The 18,394-nt window shown below is 50.4% G+C and overlaps 1 protein-coding gene across 6 annotated transcripts in view; it reads left to right on the top strand.

Annotated features, from left to right (window-relative positions):
• Dpp6 (dipeptidyl peptidase like 6) overlaps positions 1-18,394 on the top strand; it is an 863,175-nt gene that overhangs the window by 832,792 nt on the left and 11,989 nt on the right. For all 6 annotated transcript variants that reach the window (XM_004860345.4, XM_004860347.4, XM_004860344.4 and 3 more), the window contains exons 17-20: positions 3,419-3,466; positions 13,065-13,163; positions 15,673-15,742; positions 17,791-17,985. In XM_004860345.4, coding sequence (XP_004860402.2) covers positions 3,419-3,466; positions 13,065-13,163; positions 15,673-15,742; positions 17,791-17,985 — 412 coding nt within the window. The remainder of the gene's footprint in view (positions 1-3,418; positions 3,467-13,064; positions 13,164-15,672; positions 15,743-17,790; positions 17,986-18,394) is intronic.

Below are 18,394 nucleotides of genomic sequence, written 5' to 3' on the forward strand. Positions count from 1 at the left end.
ACATTATTCGTCAGGAGGTAGATCTTCTCAATTTGCAAATGTGCTCACCCTGCATGCACACAGGAAGCCGTGTGGACTCTTCCTCTTCTCCTAAATGGTCTCCTCCTTCATGAGGTCCCACGTGGGGCGCTGGATTCGAGGGCAGGAGACTTATCTCACCTGAATAATTCGGACCTACAGTCAGTGCTTAGCTCTCTTACAGTAAGCGCTGTCTCTTGGGGTACACGGGTGTGGACACTCAGACACTGCCCTTCCACATAGAGGAGCAGAAACACAGGATGCCCCAGTACATTTGAATTTCAGATACAGAGGAATAGGTTTTTAGTGGTATGTCCTAAGTTCTCCAAGGATGTGTTTATAGTTAGGGAATCTGCATTGTTTATCCTAGATCCACCTGTCACAAGCTTCCTGGGGTTTACCTGGCCACCCTCTCTGGATGGATGGGGAAGGGCCATGGGCCTCCTGCACCTGGATGTGTACTGGGTGGTGTCTGGTATCCCTGAGCAGGCATCTGCTCTGATGTCCATTGCTGATGTACCACGGTCTGTGTCTCCCAGCAGAGCCACAACCTGTCTGCATCCCTGGCCAAGCCTGGCCCACCATGCCTCACAGGGTGGAGGCCTTTGGGACTCTCAGCATCCTCTCTGGGCCTGAACAAGGGAATCCGTGCTGGCATTCTGCAGAAGGGTCTCTAAACCAAGTGGCATCTACAGCAGGCCCCTGGCTCTCAACTCATCCACTGTCACATGGTCCCTGGAAGTGTGTAGGAAATGATACCAGAGATACAAAACTCCGGCCCTCTCTCTGCCCAAAGGCTACATGTCCTGAGACCTTGACATGTCCCTACACACAGTTCTGAGTGCCCAGAATCCCCAGTAGGAAGCATTTGTATTCTGAAGTCCTGCATCACATATGTGACAGGAAGCCACAGGAGGGGACAGAGGCAGCTCACATGGTTGTGGACAGGGGTTCCTTTAGATTGTGTGGGTGAAGAAGACTTTTGAGCAAAGCCTTAAATGAGGAGAAAGAAGCCACGTCAATGTCTGGGGACAGAGCATTTCAAGCAGAGGAGCGTGGGCCCAGTGAAGTCCAGCATGGCATCCCTCAGGCCCTGCAGAAGGACAGGTGGCTTGGGGAGGAAAGCTACAGAGGTGATGTCAGAAAAGAAAGGCACCTGATTCCCCACAGCCCCACCAGCATTGGTTATTGATTGATTTCATGATAGCAGCCATTCTTTCTGGGGTGAGATGGAATCTCAGTGTTGTTTTCATTTGCATCTCTCGAATGACCAGTGATGTTGAACTTTTTTCCATATGCTTATTTGCTATTTCTACTTCTTTGTGTGAGAAATGTCTGTTCATTTCAGATGCCCATTTTTGGATTGGGTCTTTAAATTTGGGAGGTCTGATCTTTTTAAGTTCTTTATAGATTCAAGATAGTAGACCTTTGCCTGAGGAAGAGCAGGTGAAGATTTTTTCCCACATTGTGGGTTGTCTCTTCACACTGCTGGTGGTTTCTCTTGCTGTGCAGAAGCTTTTTAATAAGAAGAGATCCCACTTGTTGATTGTTTGTGCTAGCTCACGGGCAAGTGAGGTTTTGTTCATGAAATCTTTTCCTACAGCTTTCATATCCTTTGCATAATATATGTCCCATAAACCAACTGGCAATCTCCCATGCCTTCATATTAAAATATAGCTCTTTAAATATAATTGAATCTTGTTGCTTTTAATCAAGACAATATCTTTATTTTGTAGTATTATTTAATCTATTTTCATTAATATAGTTATTATACGACTAAGTTCTAATGTACCATCATGTTAAATTTTCTCCTATTTATCCCATCTAAGTTTTCTTTTCCTCTTTTCCTGACTTGTTAGACGTCAATCTAATATTTTTTTCAGTATTTCATTCCATTTTCTTCTTAGACTTTTCTATATATCATTGTATATTACTTTTTCAGAACTATTAGTCAAAGCATCAAAATACACTCTTATCAGAATCGACTTATAATTGAGATTGTTTCACTTCACAGAAAGTATGGAAACCTTATAATATTTTAATTACCCTAATGGTCAGGTATCTACCTCTCATCTAGTATTTGTGCAGTTTATGTTTTATTTCCAAATATGTTTTAACTTTAAAATAAAAGAAAATTATTTTTGCAGAAAAAAAAAAAAAGAAGAAGAAGAAGAAAGGCACAGGTGTGGTAATGCACACCTATAATTCTAGCACTCTGGGAGGCTGAGGCAGTAGGAGCACAAGTTAGAGCCCAGCCTGGGCAACTCAATGAATTAGTGAGACCCTGTCTCAAAATAAAAAATAAAATGACTTAAAAGGGCTGGGAATAGTGCAAAGGCCCTGTGTTTAATCCCTAGGAAAGGAAGGGAGGAAGGAAGGAAGGAAAGAAGGGAGGGAGGGAGGGAGGGAGGGAGGGAGGGAGGGAAAAGACACCTGACACCCACATATGTTTCCAAAAAGACAAAACATGATTCAGAAATTCCCTCTTTCTTGCTCGACTCTCCTTTCCTAAGAACAGAGAATTGAACCTATAGAGAAGGCTGCCAGGGGCCACTGTGCCCTGAGTCTGACCTTCATGCTCCCTCCCGTGACCCTAATGCCCAGGCCTGGGATGTCAGGGACAACTGAGACACAAGGCTTTCAGAGTGGTCCTACTGCCTTCATAATCTGGGTGCAGTATTCTAAGAGAGCAGATGACAGAATGGCTTCCTTCCTGCAGGGTCTAGCACAGACAGGCATCTGATTAAGACTGAGGCTGGGGTGGGTGATTTATCAGGACCCCAGGACACCATCATGGATTTGGGCCTGGATGGTAAAAATGAGGTTATGAGGATATGAACCAAATGTAGTCCGTCCCCCATAAGATGGTGCTCAGTGTCACTGCAATATTTTTAAAATATTACACAGATGCTCCTCAGCATCTGATGGGGCCGGGTCCGTATAAACAGCTCAGAGGTTGAAAAGACCCTGAATTTAAAATGCGCCTGCTCCCCTCACCTTCCCCCATCCTGGCTCCACCACATGGAGCAGCAGAGTTGCTCATTTCCCTTCAAGGGTGACTGGGAGATCCACTTGCTGCCACCACCCAACAACACAGAGAGGGTCAGGGTGGGGACAAAAGATCCAGATTCAAAGTATGGTTCCCACTGAATGCACCACCTTAATGGAAGAATTTCCCATGGCACCCTAACCTGGCTGCCCGTGACTGTCCCAGGTGCAGAGACAGAGTGTCACACCTTTGCTACAGCATGGGCTCCATCCTCCTCCTGCTGATCACTCACCCTCAAAACTGGCTTCTCGATGCTCACCAAACCTGAGTGTCCTCAGAAAAAGTGCCTTTTCTTTCTTTTTCCTCAACTAAACTAATGACTCTTGTCTTTCTCTTCTCCACCCAATCCAGGTCCTGGGGTGCCCACAGTGACTGTGCACAACACCACAGATAAGAAAAGTGAGTGCTCACTTCCTGTGACCTTCCTGAGACTTGGGGGAAAGGAGGAGAAAGGCCCTGTGGGATAATCCACACTTTCCTAGTGGGGGCACAGGAATGAGCCCCATCCTGCGGTGCAGAATGGCCCCGCTGGCGGCCAGTGCTGATGAAAATGAGTGGAAGGACAGCCAGCGAGGTGGAGAGCCCCACACCCCTTCCCAAAGTCCATGGGCACTGGGAGGCTCCTTTGTCTCTGTGGGTTCTGGGCCATGTGCATGGCATGAAGGGTCTCCACATGCAGACTGCACAGCCCAGTAAAGAGAACCCATTCTGACCCGTGTTGGGATGCTGGGAGACTTTGTTCAGGACCGTCATGGTAGGCCAAGACCATCAGGATGGGGGAGAGAGCGAGCTCAACTCTAATACAGCAGACAGGGCTGAGGACTCATGGTCCGGGGCAGAGCAGATGGAAATGAGCTCACAGAAGAGGCTGAGGGGAGGGAAGAGCTCGCTAAACTGAAGGCAGGGCAAGGACCTCAAGGTAGGGGAGGAACTGGTCAGGAGTCAGGCATGACCCACATCAGGGTGGGAGGTTCTACCGAGGTGGCTGAGCAGGGTGCTCGCTAAAATTGATGCTGTGGCCCAAAGATCTACCATAAGGTGGGTCAGAGTGGGCTCCAAGGGGTCCGACCAGTGTGGATGGGAGAAACGTGCTTCCAGGAGCTGGAACTTCCAGAGTCTTTCGTTTCTCCTTAAGAAAATGTGTACTGTTCGTTTTGAATGCTTGTTAAAATTTAAGAGTATATTTGGGAGGTTTTTCCCTTCAAAACCAGTGGCCTGGTGAAAAGTGACTGAGGTATGCAGTGACAGCACAGGGACCATGTTGGTTTCTGGATTCAGCCAATGTCACCTGTGGTTGGGGGGCAGGGTAAAGGGACTCACAACTCTGTGAGCCATTTTATCTCCAATTTAAAAGTTTGGGGTTTTTGTTTTTTTCCAGGTATGTCAGCACATGCCTATAATCCCAGCATTCAGGAGGCTGAGACAGGAGGATCACCATGAGTTTGAGGCCAGCCCGGGCTACATAGTGAGTTTGAGGCCAGCCTAAACTACACAGAGAGATCCTGTCTCAAAAAAACAAAAAACAAAACAAAAAACAGTTGTTTTTTTAAGGCTACAGTCTAAGAAAAAAACACAAAACTATCTCTAGGCATTTAAACATACAGCATGTGTCTCTTACAAAAGCCGTTCACTTAAATGTTTTCATTTGCTTCCTTTTGGTTATGCTATTATTGACATATCTGCCTCAAAGACCACCACAGTGCCTGTTACGGTTTAGATCTTGAATGTCCCCCAAACCTTATTCTTCAGAGGCAGAATTTTTGAAAGGTGATTGGATCATGGGGTGCTATACTCATCAGTGGTTGATCCATTGTATAGCTGAACATGCTGCTAGAAGGTGGGGCCTGGTTGGAAGAGCTGGGTCACTGGAGCACAACCTAGAAGAATCTATCTCCCACCCCAGCCTTTCCTTCCCTCTCTGCTTCCTGGCTGCCATGATGTGAACAGCTTTCATCCTCATGCCCTTCCACTATGATCTTCCTGCCTTGAACCCAGCCAACCATGGACTAAATCCCTTGTGCCATTAGCGACATTAAACTCTCTTTCTTTTAAGTAGAGGGTGTCTGGTGTCATATCCAGCAATGGGAATATTGATCAATACAGTCCCTACTTTTGGAGAAGGCTTTGTAACTCCAGGCTGGCTGTGACTACTCCCACCTGTGAAAACATTCCACAGTGCTGGATAAAGTCCTCTGAGCTCCCAAGGCACAGGAGCAAATGACAGTGAGACCAATCTATGTCTCAGATATGAGTGACACCATTGAGAAAATATCTTATTCTATGGATGAAAACAAAGCAATGTATGTGGAGCAGGGTACAATGCTTTGGAAGAGTCTGCCTAAGAAAGTACCAACTGCCACCAGCACCTGCAGGATGCAAATGTCCCAACATTCTGTGATGCTTTATTACCACTCCTGTCACTTGTTGGACTGATTGGCTCCTGAACCCATCGATCCAGTCAGCACTGGCCAACTGGAGATCCTCTGTTGTCATGTGTTGTCCATAGAGGGCTCCACAATATTCAATGTCTTTTTTTTCCCCGTGGAACTGGAATTGAACCCAGGGTTTTCACACAAAGCCCCAGACCTTTGTATTTTTTTACTTTGAGACAGGATCTCACTAAATGGCTAAATTGTTCAGGCCAGGCTTGAACTTGTGATCCTCCTGCCTCAGGCTCCCAGAGTGCTGGGATTACAGGCCTGGGCCACTACATCCTTAAGAAGCACTTTACAGGGCCAGGGATTTAGCTCAGTTGCACCATGCCAGCATCACAAGTGTAAAGCCCTGAGTTCAATCAGTGGTACGGAAACAAACAAACAAACAAAAAAAGGAGGAAAAGCATTTTACTGTGTAGACCTGGGCTGTCGATTTGGCCTTCTGGAGGCGCAGGGTAGACCACGTCGGGCAAAAGAAAGCCTTGTGCACCAGGAACGCGGGGGGCGCCCCACACCAGTGTCCCATCCGTCTCCATCCAGCAAGGACAGAACAAAAGAACAGAATCTTCCCAGATTTAATAGCGCAGCAACACAGGCAGCACACTGCGCTGTCTCTGTGCAAAGCGCTGGTGAGCAGAAGCCGAGCGGTGTTCACATCGCACTGTGCTGGGCAGGGTTCCTCGGAGCACGTTCCCCTCATAGCCCAGTTGCGTGGCTGTCCCTGTGGTCTGACCTCCCATGGATGACACAAACCCAGAGGACATCAGCTGCCCTCAAGTCCCATGTAGCTGAGGTGGAAATCACGAAGCCCTTGTCCTCGAGTCAGCCTGAGCCGCATAGCCAGAAAGAGAACAACTGAGTAAGAGAAGGGGCCTTCTCCTGTCCAGGGTCAATTTTGTTTTCAGGCTCTGAGGTTTGGAGGGGCAGGAAGATCTCCCCTGGTACCCACTTCTCACTTCTCACAGTCTGCCAGTGCAGTATCTGAAGCCCCACCTGTTACAGTGCTCATTGTCAGTTAAGAAAATGGATGCATAGTCCAGGCACTCTGGGAGGCTGAGACAGGACGAGTGTGGCCGTGACTCTGTGACCCTTCTTCTGACACTGCCAAGTGTCATCCTGGTCCACAGAAGGGAATTTTGTACTTGAAAGAAGGCCTCAGGCAGCTGCAGCCCAGGAAGGGTGAGTACGGAGCCCTCTATGGACCCTGAGCATGACAGCGTGATAGGAACGCACCAGGCGGGGCAGCCTGGTCAAGGCGGGCCAGACACCAAGGGGCAGGCTTGTCAGGCAACACAGAGGCCTGGAGCTGGGCTGTCTGGCAGGGACAGAGCCCTCGGGCCCACTCTGTGGTCCTCGTGGAGGCTGGAATTACTGTTGCAGAACTCTTTGTCCTTCCCCCTCCCACCCCATCAGCCCAAGCCACTCTGGGAATATCTGACTTCCCCCCAACCTTGAAAATCTCTTCTACAAACAGAGCCTGCGGGTGTTCACAGCTGTGACTCTGAATTATTTAGAAGCATTTCCTTAAGAATGTAATTATGGCCGGGATTGAGGAGGCTCATTTGGTGCCTGGGCCTTCAAACAACATTGGTGTGGTAGAAAGCCAGCAAAACACAGTAGGCCGCTGCCAGTGTAAACGGGGAAAAACACACAGGTTGGCAGAGGGACACGGGGTGGCATCCACAACCAGGATCCGTGGCATCTTGCAAGCACATTCAGGAGCTTGGACTCTGGGCTGCCTGTTTACCAAACACCTTGATCTCATGGAAGATAAGTTTTTCTGCTGCTGCCCCCCAGGCCGGTTTTGTTTTTTCTAGTACTGGGGATTGAACCCAGGGCCTTCAGAGTGAGCTACACCCCCAGCCCTTTTTCATCTTTTTAAATTTTGAGACAAAGTCTCATTAAGTCACTAAGTTGCCTGGGTTGGGGTGGAATATGTGATCCTTTTGCCTCAGCGTCCCAGAATGCTGGGATTATGAAGAAGCAACACCCACTGACTGACCCCAAGCAGTCCCATGAATCCCATGGGACACTGCCCACCTGGGGCCTCCCAAAGGCAGAGTACGGCATCAACCTCATGCCTGTCTTGTCAAGCATGGCCCTGGTGCCTAATTAAAGCCCCATCTGAAGATGTGATGGGCAGGTGTGCGTGACATTTTAAGGAGTGGCTTGGTGGCCAAAGAAAGAAAGTCTTACTATAAATCGGCATTGGTGTGCGGGTTGTGCACCAAGACACGCTCCATACAGAGGTAAACTGAGTCAACATCCACATCGTGTTTTGCTCCTGAGTCCCCTCACACACTTTTAAGTTGTCACCTCAAGTTTATCCTCCTTAAAGAGCTACATGGGGTATATTTACAGCATCGGGCAAAACATTTTCATTTCAAAATTAAACCATTCTGTCGTCCTGGTTACCTAAGTATCACAGCACTTTGATTCCTTCCATTTAAAGGTTTCTGATTCACATTTCACTCACCGGCCCGCAGAACTCCATCCTCATGTCCTACAGGCTTGAAAATTTTCTAAGTGTTGTTTTCTCATTCCCTATGACCATAAGGCCATAATTATTGTATCACTCATTCACATCAAAACTGCAGCCCAGCTGGCCATGGTGGCACAGGATTGTAATGCCTGCCACTCTGGGAGGATGAGGCAGGAGGATCACAGGTTAGAGCCCAACCTGGGCAACTTAGTGACTTAGCAAGACGTCACCTAAAAATTGAAAAATTTTAAAAGGCTGGAGATGTAGCTCAGTGCAAGTACTGGGTTCAGTCTACAATACTAGGGGGAAAAAATTAGCACATATTATACAATCATCAGTGTCACAATGCAACCGACAGTGTTTAGAGCCCTTGACCTGGGCGAGTCTGGAAGGTCCCCTTGCAGGCACTGGGCTGGATCTGGTTTCTGGGTACAACCGGGCAGGGTGGCCCAGAGTGGGGACAGTTCCCAGGGTGAGGAGTGGACATGAGAGAGGGAGCATACGTGAAGGAGCAATTGGGAGAATGGCAGAAGGGGACAGAAAACCCCACCAGGGGAGGTCAGGCAGTGGGACAGGGAGATGTCAGAGGGGCTGTGCACAAATCTCTGCACTTTTACTTTTGGTTGCCATTAGGATCCAGCTCCCTATTTTCCAGAATTTACCAGGCAACGCTGCTGCCAATCTCCCAAGCCCAGGGCCATTGCAGGCAGGTCTTGGAGCAGCCCGTGGGCCTCGCAGCCTGGGAAGCAGCCGTCCTCCTGAGCGGGCGCTGGTCTCTGTGGGCTCACTGTGTCCAGATCTGATAATAGCTAATTCCACCAAATATTAGAGGGGCTCACATTTAATTAAGGAGTGGCCATTTGTATGCTCCAGACTGGGGGTCCCCACTGCCCTGAAGTCAAAAGAAGAGTCCTTCAGGGAATATGCCAATCTTTTCTTATTTCTCCGCAGAGCTCCTGCCCTCTTTGAATGCAATTATGGGAACAAATAAAATGGCTTAACTCAACTCCCTGGTGAGACAGCCAGCTCTCTGCTGATAAAACCAGTTGTGTGGGCAATCATTAAATGAGAAATCTAATATTTAACTAAATTTAATAGTCTGTTGCTTTGGTGCTCTTTAGTAAAGGGTGGGATTTCAATAGACAGGATTGAGCTATTCAGACACAGCCTGTGCAGTCCAGGAGCGATTAGAACATCTCATGCCCCCACAGGAAGCCAGGACTCCCAGGTCCCAGTGTTGGTAACAGGGTATGTGGTGGCAATCCTAGCTTACCAGGCAACAAAGCAGGCTTGCATGCTGAATTTTAAACCACTGCTTCCTGATCAGCACTTGGGATTGCAGAGGGATGCCAGAAGCATCAGTCAAAGGCATCCACAAGGAGAAAACAGGATAGCTACTCCTGCTTGTTTGGAGGCTCTCATTGCATGGATTATTGTTTTCCAACCTTTGATTTTTAATCTATGAATTTCTTTTTAGTGTAAAATGTGTTTCTTGTATGCAGCATACCGTTGGGTTTTGATTTTTGATCCAATCTGCCAACCTGTGTCTTGATTGGGGAGTTGAGACCATTCCCACTGAGAGTTATTACTGAAAGGCGTTGACTCGTTCCAGTCATTGCATTATTTTCCTGTTGCTGATTCCTTTTTGCTTGATTCTGGTTAACTGCTCACCCTGCCTTGTGTGTTCACTCCATTGGACTTTTTGGCATTGCTGGCTTCATTGTCTCTTTCTAGGATATCCTTGAGAATTTTTTGGAGTGCTGGTTTGATGGTCATGAATTTCTTAAGGTGCTCTTTGTCATTACAGTGAACTGTGAGAGGGTCTGTCCCCCTTCATTTTTAAATTTCCTAGTCCAGATCCAGCACTGCCCCTGTCCAAAGCCCTCACAGGCCCTCAACAGCAGAAGCTGACCATTAGCAATACACCCATCTTTGCTCTTGTTACTGAAGCTATTTCCTTTGCTTAGTCCACTGACCTTCATGGGTTTTCCACATGCACAATTTGACCCACATTTGCCACCTCAGCCTTCTTCCTGCTGCCCACCTGGGTGATCACATGGGCAGGCAGAGTGGTGAAGGTCACAGGTTCCCAGGGGCGATAACAGCCTCCAGCAAGGTGAGACTTCAGGAGGATTCTGAAAGATCCATGACAGTGCCAGGTGTATCAGTGAGCTGGTTCATAAGCCCAGCATCAGTGACTGTCAGGCTGTGCTCCCATTACAATTCCAAGCACCTGGAACTTTTCAGTCAACTTCATGGCTGTTTAGTTTGTGTGGGTTTGCATTATGGTGGAGCAAGGACTGATGGTCAGACTTCCATTTCCCCAACTGCTGCCTCTCAAGCAGTCTGATTCTGGGAACATTGAGAGCCTTGGGCTCTTCTGAGACAGCCAGAGGACCTCTCATTCCTGTTTAATTTCTTCAAGACCTTCTTGGGGTTATGGCAAAGGCCATGCAAGACATAAAGAGAAAGACATTGGTGGAAACCCAGTCTCTGCTACCATTTAAAGATGCTTGATTTCCAGGGTATGAATTGGATTTCTGCAAATTGATGGAGCCAGGTTACAGGAAATGAGTTCATTTTGACCCTGGTGAGACTTAACACCGATGCCTTGGGGGATGGGAATGCAGGGTGGGGCCAGGCAAACACCCAGAACTCTTCCACTTGGAGTTGAGCTCTGCAGAGGTTGGTGAGCACCTGAGATGGGGTGGCCAGGGCTTCTCTTTGAGAAGGTGGCACTTGACTTGGTGGAAGAAGAGCCAGCAGTGAAGGTTCCAAGTGTAGGGAGCAGCAAGTGCCCTGAGGCAGCAAAGGGCTTGAAGAAATGCTGTTCTTCTCATTATCCTGAAGTTCTTTCTCATATTCCACCCCAGAAATGTGAATTGAACACAGATAAAACCAAGCGCGGTGATACACACCTTGGATCCCAGCACTCAGGGAGGCTAAGGCTGGAGGGTTAGAAGTTCAAGCCCAACCTGGGCAACTTAGTGACTCAGCATGACCTTATCTCAAAATTTACAAAAAGGAATTTAAAAAGGACTGTGATGAAGCTCAGTAAGAAGGCCCTGGGTTTAATACCCTGTACCACAAAACAAAACAAAAATCACAGGTAATAAATGAAGCCTCATAGACCAATTCCTACTGACTTCACCTAGGACTGCCTGGCAGTGTGTCCTCTGGGTCTTAGGGCTGAGGTCATGTGTAGACCCTCCTGCCTTTTCCTCCCTTCCAGATACTGGTGTCCCCCAGAGTCCCTGCTGTGTGCACCATGCAGAATCCTGCACAGGGAGGTCCAAATGTGGGCTAGTTTGTCCTCTACCTATTGGACAGCTCCCTCTGCTACTTCTCCCCTTGCCTTTCCATCGAAGGTGAACATGCCCATATGTCCAGCTACTGCTAAATTCTATTTGGTTAACTCATCACAAGCATGAAAACTCTCCCTCCTGATCCCCTCACCATGTTCTTGAGGCTCCTCGGGCAGAGATGTAGCCACTTGAGCCACCATCACTTACCCCCCAGCAGCCTTGGAGAGTGGTACACCTGAGGGAGCATCATGGGTTGGACCTGCACTGTAACTTTGTGATGTTGGTTCCCTCTTAAAAACAGTTGTTTTAAAACAGGGACCAGGAACCAGTTTTGTGGAACACAGCTTTTCCACAGACAGGGAAGGGGGCACTATACTTGCAATCCATAATAATTATACTCCCCAGTGCTAGCATCACCACCTCAGTCCTACCTCCAATACCCGGCATTAGAGTCTCATAGGGAGCAGCAGCCTAGGTCTCTCACACATGCAGTCCACATAGGGTTCCAGCTCCTATGAGAATCTCATGTCACTGCTGATCTGACAGGATGCAGAGCTCAGGTGATGATACCTGCTCTGGGAGTGGCTGGAAATATGGCTGAAACTTCACTCACCCACTGCTCTCCTTCTTTGGTGTGGCCCAGTTCTTAATGGGCCATGGATCCCAAGGTACTGTGGACCCCAGGTTTAAAACATTCACCATCTATAGCTCTTGCAAAGGTGGATGGATATCTTAGTCACTTTCTTTGTTGATGGGACAGGACACCAGCAATGTCAAGGAGGAGACATTTATTTGGTTCACAGCTTTAGTGGTTTCAGTCCATAGTCAGCTGGCTTCATGGCAGAGGGGCGTGATAGAGGAGAAGCTGCTTATGGCATGGCAGCAGGAAGCAGAGAGAGAAGGGAGGCCACACTTCCAGTGACAACCTCTTCTGACCAGGCTACATCTCCTAAGAGCAATCAGCTACAAGCCCCATGATCCAATCACTTTCCAAATGCTCCACCTGTAAGCACAGGAGGCTCTTGTGGACACCTAGATCTAAACCACAAAAGTGGAGTCCCATAAAGATAAAATTCCCTTTCACAGTGCACCACGAGTCTCCCCAGGTGTAAACTCGGAGTGAGAAAGGACAAGAAATGCCAAGGTTTTATCACCTCTCAGCCACTGAAATGAGGCAGCTCGCCCACCTGTGATGGGTGGTGGGAGTGATGAGGGCGCTTCCAGCCAACAAGAGACATTCATTTTGAGGGAGTTCGTGTGTCCTCACAAGCTGAGGGATAAGACCCCGAAAGGCTCAGCCACAGGCACAGGGTTGCCTAACAGAAGAAGAACCAGTCCCACCACACCGTGGTGACATGTCATTCTGAGGTTTTACATCCTCAGCTATAATCACCCCAGTTATGGTCTGCAAAGACCTGACAACTTTGTATCTAAGGCACAAAATCTGGGTCCATTTTTCCTGGGAAAATTCAATGAACAGTGCAGTGTACAGTCTTCCTCCCTTCCCTGGTTCCTGGGGTCTCCGTCCACAGAGAAGTAATGAGGTTTCTCCTGGTGGGTCGGACCGAAGTCTTCATGTGTAAGTGTGCAACAACACGGAGACCAGGCATCTATGGGCAGAGGCAACCTGACACAGGTCTTTGGTCTGCAGAAGCTCCTGCTTTGAGATGCAACAGGAATGGGAGTGCCACTTCCTGGATAGGCTAGGAATCAAAACCTTCGTGCTCAGGGAACCATCACTGAATCTCACTGTGCCATTGCTTGCTCTCTTTCAGAGATCTTTGACCTAGAAACAAATGAACATGTGCAGAAGGCTGTCAGTGACCGACAGATGCCTAAAATAGAGTACAGCAGAATCGAGGTTGATGACTACAGTAAGTACAACTCTTTTTCCCTTTAAAAGAAAAGCAAGCTGGGCAAGGTGGCCCATGCCTGTAATCCTAGCACTCTGAGAGCCTGAGGCAGGGGGATCACAAGTTTGGCCTCAGCCTGGGCAATTTAGGGCCTTAGTAAGACTGTCTCAAAATAAAATGTTGGGCCAGGGATTTAGCTCAGTGGTTCCACTGCCTGCCTGGCAAGCACAAGGTCCTGAGTTCAATCCCCAGCACCAAATAAATAAATAAATAAAAATAAAAACTTAAAAAGAAAAGAAAAGCAGGTGGTGTGCTCTGAGATATCCCCAGTCAGCCCTGATGGCCGGGCACAGGAAGTACCAGCCAGAGAGGGCGAGGAGTTAAGTAAGATCTCAGCCGGAACTCTCCCTGGTGGCTGTGTCTGCATACCACCCTGGGAAGGACACCCATGCACATTCCCACAACTGCAGCCTCCTGCCTCTGCCTGCTGACTATGGGCAACAACAGCTTTCTTCTTTTTTTGGTACCGGGGATCAAACTCGGGTCCTTGCGCTTTTGAGACAGGCAGCGTAACCACTGAACTAAATCCTCGGCCCAACAACAGCTTTCTTGAAGCTGGAGAGACACATCCTGAGGTAGGTGTGTGCTGCCACAGCTGGAGGAGTGTCTGTCACTCTGCCCCAGTGCCTGTGTCCCTCTCTGGCTGCTCACCCATCCCTGTGCCCATGTCTGTGAGCACCAGCTCTGCAGGAGATGCTCAGACCCCGGCATGGACTGGCACCACCTCCTGGCTGCAGGGTAGGCACTGAGCTCTCAGTACAGCACCTCTCACCTCCATGTGGGAGACTCCCAAGTCCATCCGGCAAGCAGCACTCACCCCAGGACCTGGGAACCCCGGGAGCAGTGCTGCAACAGCCCTTGCTGCTACCTGCCCAGCACCCACCTCTGCACAGCAGCCATAAACCTCTGCATCCCTGGGGCGGAGTCCTGCAGGGGCTCTCTGCAGGTGTAGGACAGGACAGATGCACTCCAAAGGAGGGCCACGGGCAAGAGGGACACTGTTCAGGATGCTGCCCAGGACTCCCCTGCAGAAAGGCCGAGGGTGGCCCCCACAGTCTGTCCCCTGCCCACACTCTAGGACACCCAGGTTCCCTCGTTTGGCCACATGAAGCCACTCTCTGCTGGAACCCATCCTCACTCCACTGAACACACACTCACTGCGTAGGGAGGGTTCCCCAAGTCAGAGGAGCATTCAATTTAAAACCACAGAGCAAGGCTGTTGCAGGCTGCTTTGTCTAGAAGCATGCTCCTGTTGTGGGGACCGTCCCCACCCTGCTCTGCCCAGCCCTGGAGCATGGACCACTTTCCTCCCGAGCTCCTAAGTCCTTCCAACCAGCTCTGCTCACCACTGTCCCAGCAGGTTTCCAAATCCTGGTGCACCCCCTTGAAACAGCACCTCTCACCCAGAGCAGGGGCAAGTCGCAGCCCCCTTCCAGCCACTGGCTGTCCCCAGCAGGGCTCCACATGCTGGACAATGACTTGGAGGCTGCTGTGTCCCAGGGCCTGTGCTCTTCCTGCCCCCAGAGGCAGCAGTGGGCAGCAGGGACTGGAACATGACCTCCCCTGTCTTGCAGGGCCAAGAGCACCTCACACACATGTTATGGATATTTAAATATTAAAGTCCCCTGCCTGCCTCTCCTGCCCCTGGGCCACTGGTACAATTTTCAAGCCATTAAAGTTCAGCCCAGATCATGGATGAGAAGCTTGCCAGGCCTGAGAGTGTATGCTTAGAAACCTAGGTTGTAGTTAATTAACGTCAGTAAGGAAATCCTAACTTGGCAAGAAGCTTGGTTTTGCTACAGAGTTCAGGCTGCCCTTGAATTCATGGTGATCCTCCTGCCTCTGCCTCCTGAGCTGGGACTACAGGTATACACCACCACATATGGCTAAGGAGAGGCAACTTCTTGACACTTGGTTCTTCCTCTCCTCCTCCCTCTCTGCATTTCACACTCCCAAGGACCAAAGTCAGTGACCCTGGCAGGAGCAAGGATCCTCTCTGTGTGGATCCAGCAGACAGCCAGGCCTGCCCAGCTCCAACTTGCAAAGCCACCAGGCTGACCCAGGAGATCCTCAGCGTACTCTTACCTGTCCCCAGCCTCAGCCCCCATCCCTGGTCGCCTCCTCTCCCCTAACCCACTGCTCCCAAGTACCCAGCCCCAGAATGTGGTGCCTGTAGCAGCCTAACACTTCAGGGCCTCCTGCTCCCTGTGTGGATTTCCACAGCCTGACAATCCTGGTTTCCCTGGGCTCCTGCATGCAAGGCTGAATTTATCCTTCTGATAGGAAACAGAGCCTCAGGGAGGTTCGATGGCATGCCCAAGGCCACACATCCTGCCAGAGTCACGGTGATGACTCTGTGGACTTCCCACCCATGCCTCCCCAGTGTCTATGGCCGTCCCCACTGGGGGACACAGGTACACCTCGACCACTGTCCCTGAGCCCTGACCTGCCTGTGTCTGTCTCTCCCCAGACCTGCCGGTGCAGATCCTGAAGCCGGCCACATTCACAGAAACAACCCACTACCCCTTGCTCCTGGTGGTGTAAGTATCATGCTGCCATCTTCCGCAGGTGCTCTCCATAATCCTGGAAACCCCCAGCAGATGGAGGAGAGGGGGCTCCGTGCCCTCCTGTCTGCATCGGCAAGCTCTCCCAGTGCTGGCTGGGGAGAAAGCAGTGGCTGGAGCTCAGGGAGCCAGGACGGCCCCTTATCTTATAGGCAGGCTGGCCCTGAGGCAGGCTGGGCCAGTGGGCTTGTCACTCGCAGAGGCTGCCCTGAGCACCCTCCATGTGCAGGAGGTGCCAGAAGGCTGGAGGTCTGTGTTTAGACTTCGAGAACAACTGTCGAGTGCTCCATCAACACCCAGAAGGTGTGGAGTCCGATTGGGTTCTCAGCATGCTAGGCACCTCCCCAGGCGGGCACCCCAAGAGGGGCTTCAGGTGCTAGCACCCGAGGCACGTGGAGGGAGGGGTCACTAAGAGGGTCACCCTGCCCCTGTCCACTTTTGCTGGCCCTTCCCCGACCCAGGGAGCAGAAGGAAGCACGGAGCCCACAAGGCCTCTGGGGGGCCAGAAGAGTGGAAGCCTGCACTGCAGTGGCTCTGAGAACATCAGGAGTCAGCCCCTGAGTGAATGCCAGGTTCCCAGTGGAGCTCCAGGTGACCCTGACAACTCACCCTGCTGTCGTCCTGAGGCTTGGTCCCTAAGTTGCAAAGAGCCTTGGTTATAAAGATGCCCATGGCATAGATCACAGCATTAACCCACTTTCCTTGATATGGGGACTGACTTCACACTATGCCAACAACCTCCTGATGCATGCATGCACATGCCATCCACATACCCCAAACACACACACATTCTCACACTACCTCTTTTCTCCCTTGCCACACCAGATTCTCACATTCTAAGAAATACTACAGACTTGGGCCGGGGATTTAGCTCAGTGGTGCTGCCACCTGCTTTGCAAGTGCAAGGTCCTGAGTTCAATCCCCGGAACCAAAAAAAACCTACAGATTTCAAAGCCATCTTCTCCCTGCACTCAGGGATCTCCAGGGATCATAAAGGAAATCCACAAAAGCCTCTTGGTTTACAAAGCTACTCGGTTTCCTTCCAGAAGTAGCTGAGGCGGGCACCCGAGGCAGGAGGAATGCAGTCAGGGGCAGCCAAAGCGAACCACACGTGCAGATGGGCCGATGCCTGCCTGGGGGCCAGCCCGCAAGACAAGTTTTTCTGATTGTTTGTGTTTTGCTCTGACTCAAATGTGACAGCAAGGAGATTTGGGGATTCAAAGACTCCAAAGATACCAAACTGGTCGTGCCTGCTTAAAACAAACAAAAAAAAACATGCAAAAGGAAACAGAACCCACATTTCACGGAGAGCAGTCTCATGATGGAACACAGGCCTTTTGGCTTCCAGCCCCTGGTTGCAGCTCTCTTGGGCTGCACGCTCTCTCCTCCCAGCACCCCCACATCACCTGTACCCCACAGTCCTGTCAGAAGGCCGGATTTTGGAGAGAAGAGGGGGTTTGCATGTCCTTGTAGCCCCGCTCATGGAAGAGACCGTGGCCATCTGTGGCCGGCCCAGGGCCCTCTCTCCCCAAGCATCCTTCCCCTCCAAGAAGAAATGCAGTGGCGGAAGTGTCACGGCATTTCAGTCAGTGACAAGCCATGTGGATGACACTGGTCCCATAAGATTACATCACCAAGTGACGCCGCGGCGGGCGGTCTTGGCGCGTGTGAGTGCACTCCGTGATAGTCCCATACGAAATCGCCTAACAGCGTCATCTCAGAATGTAGCCCTGTCGTTAAGGGACGTGGTTAGAAAACCTCTGTGTGAGGCAGGAGGATCCCAAGTTTGGGCCCTGCCTGCACAACTTAGCAACTCACTGAGACCTTGTCTCATGATAAAACATTAAAATGGGCTGGGAATGTAGCTCAATGCAAAGGCCCTGGGTCCAATCCCCTAGACTGCATAAAAATGAAAAGAGAAACCTTCCCAAGGCCTTTTCTGGGCTGGGGTTTATTTAACACCCAGTGTTCTGTTGAGAACAGCCCTGCTGGCTGCACTTCGAGGCCCCAACCATCTCTTCCAGGGACGGCACCCCAGGCAGCCAGAACGTGGCCGAGAGGTTCCAGGTGACATGGGAGACGGTGCTGGTGAGCAGCCACGGGGCCATGGTGATCAAGTGCGACGGCCGAGGCAGCGGCTTCCAGGGCACCAAGCTCCTGCAGGAAGTGAGGAGGCGGCTGGGCCTGCTGGAGGAGAAGGACCAGATGGAGGCCGTGCGGTGAGCAGGGGTCCCTGTGCTGGGGCTGCTGGCATTGGCCAGAGCCCCTGCAGCTCTGCCAGTCATCGCCATAGGGAAGGAAGGACAGAGAGAATACGAGGGAGCAGAGGGTCCCCCCTTACTGTGCACATCTGGGCAGTGGGGAGAAACGCATCCGGATTCTGAGGCATCTTCCTGTACATCCTGGTCACCAAGCCAGCAAGACCCACCCAGGGCCCCGAGGATAGACGAAGCACGGTGCTGAGAGGTGGGTGCTCATAGGCAGTTATTGGATCTCACTGTTGCCTGGAAATAAGGCCATGGTGAACCCACATCAGGCTACTGCAATCCTCGGGCTTACACAGGGCCTGGGAGCTGAGTGTGACTCAGAGAGATGGGTGGAGAACTCTTCTACCAGGCACAGACACAG

The sequence above is a fragment of the Heterocephalus glaber genome, unplaced genomic scaffold (assembly GCF_053883595.1).
Source record: "Heterocephalus glaber isolate CG9 unplaced genomic scaffold, H.glaber_assembly_v1.0 deba00000818, whole genome shotgun sequence".
Classification (NCBI taxonomy): domain Eukaryota; kingdom Metazoa; phylum Chordata; class Mammalia; order Rodentia; family Bathyergidae; genus Heterocephalus; species Heterocephalus glaber.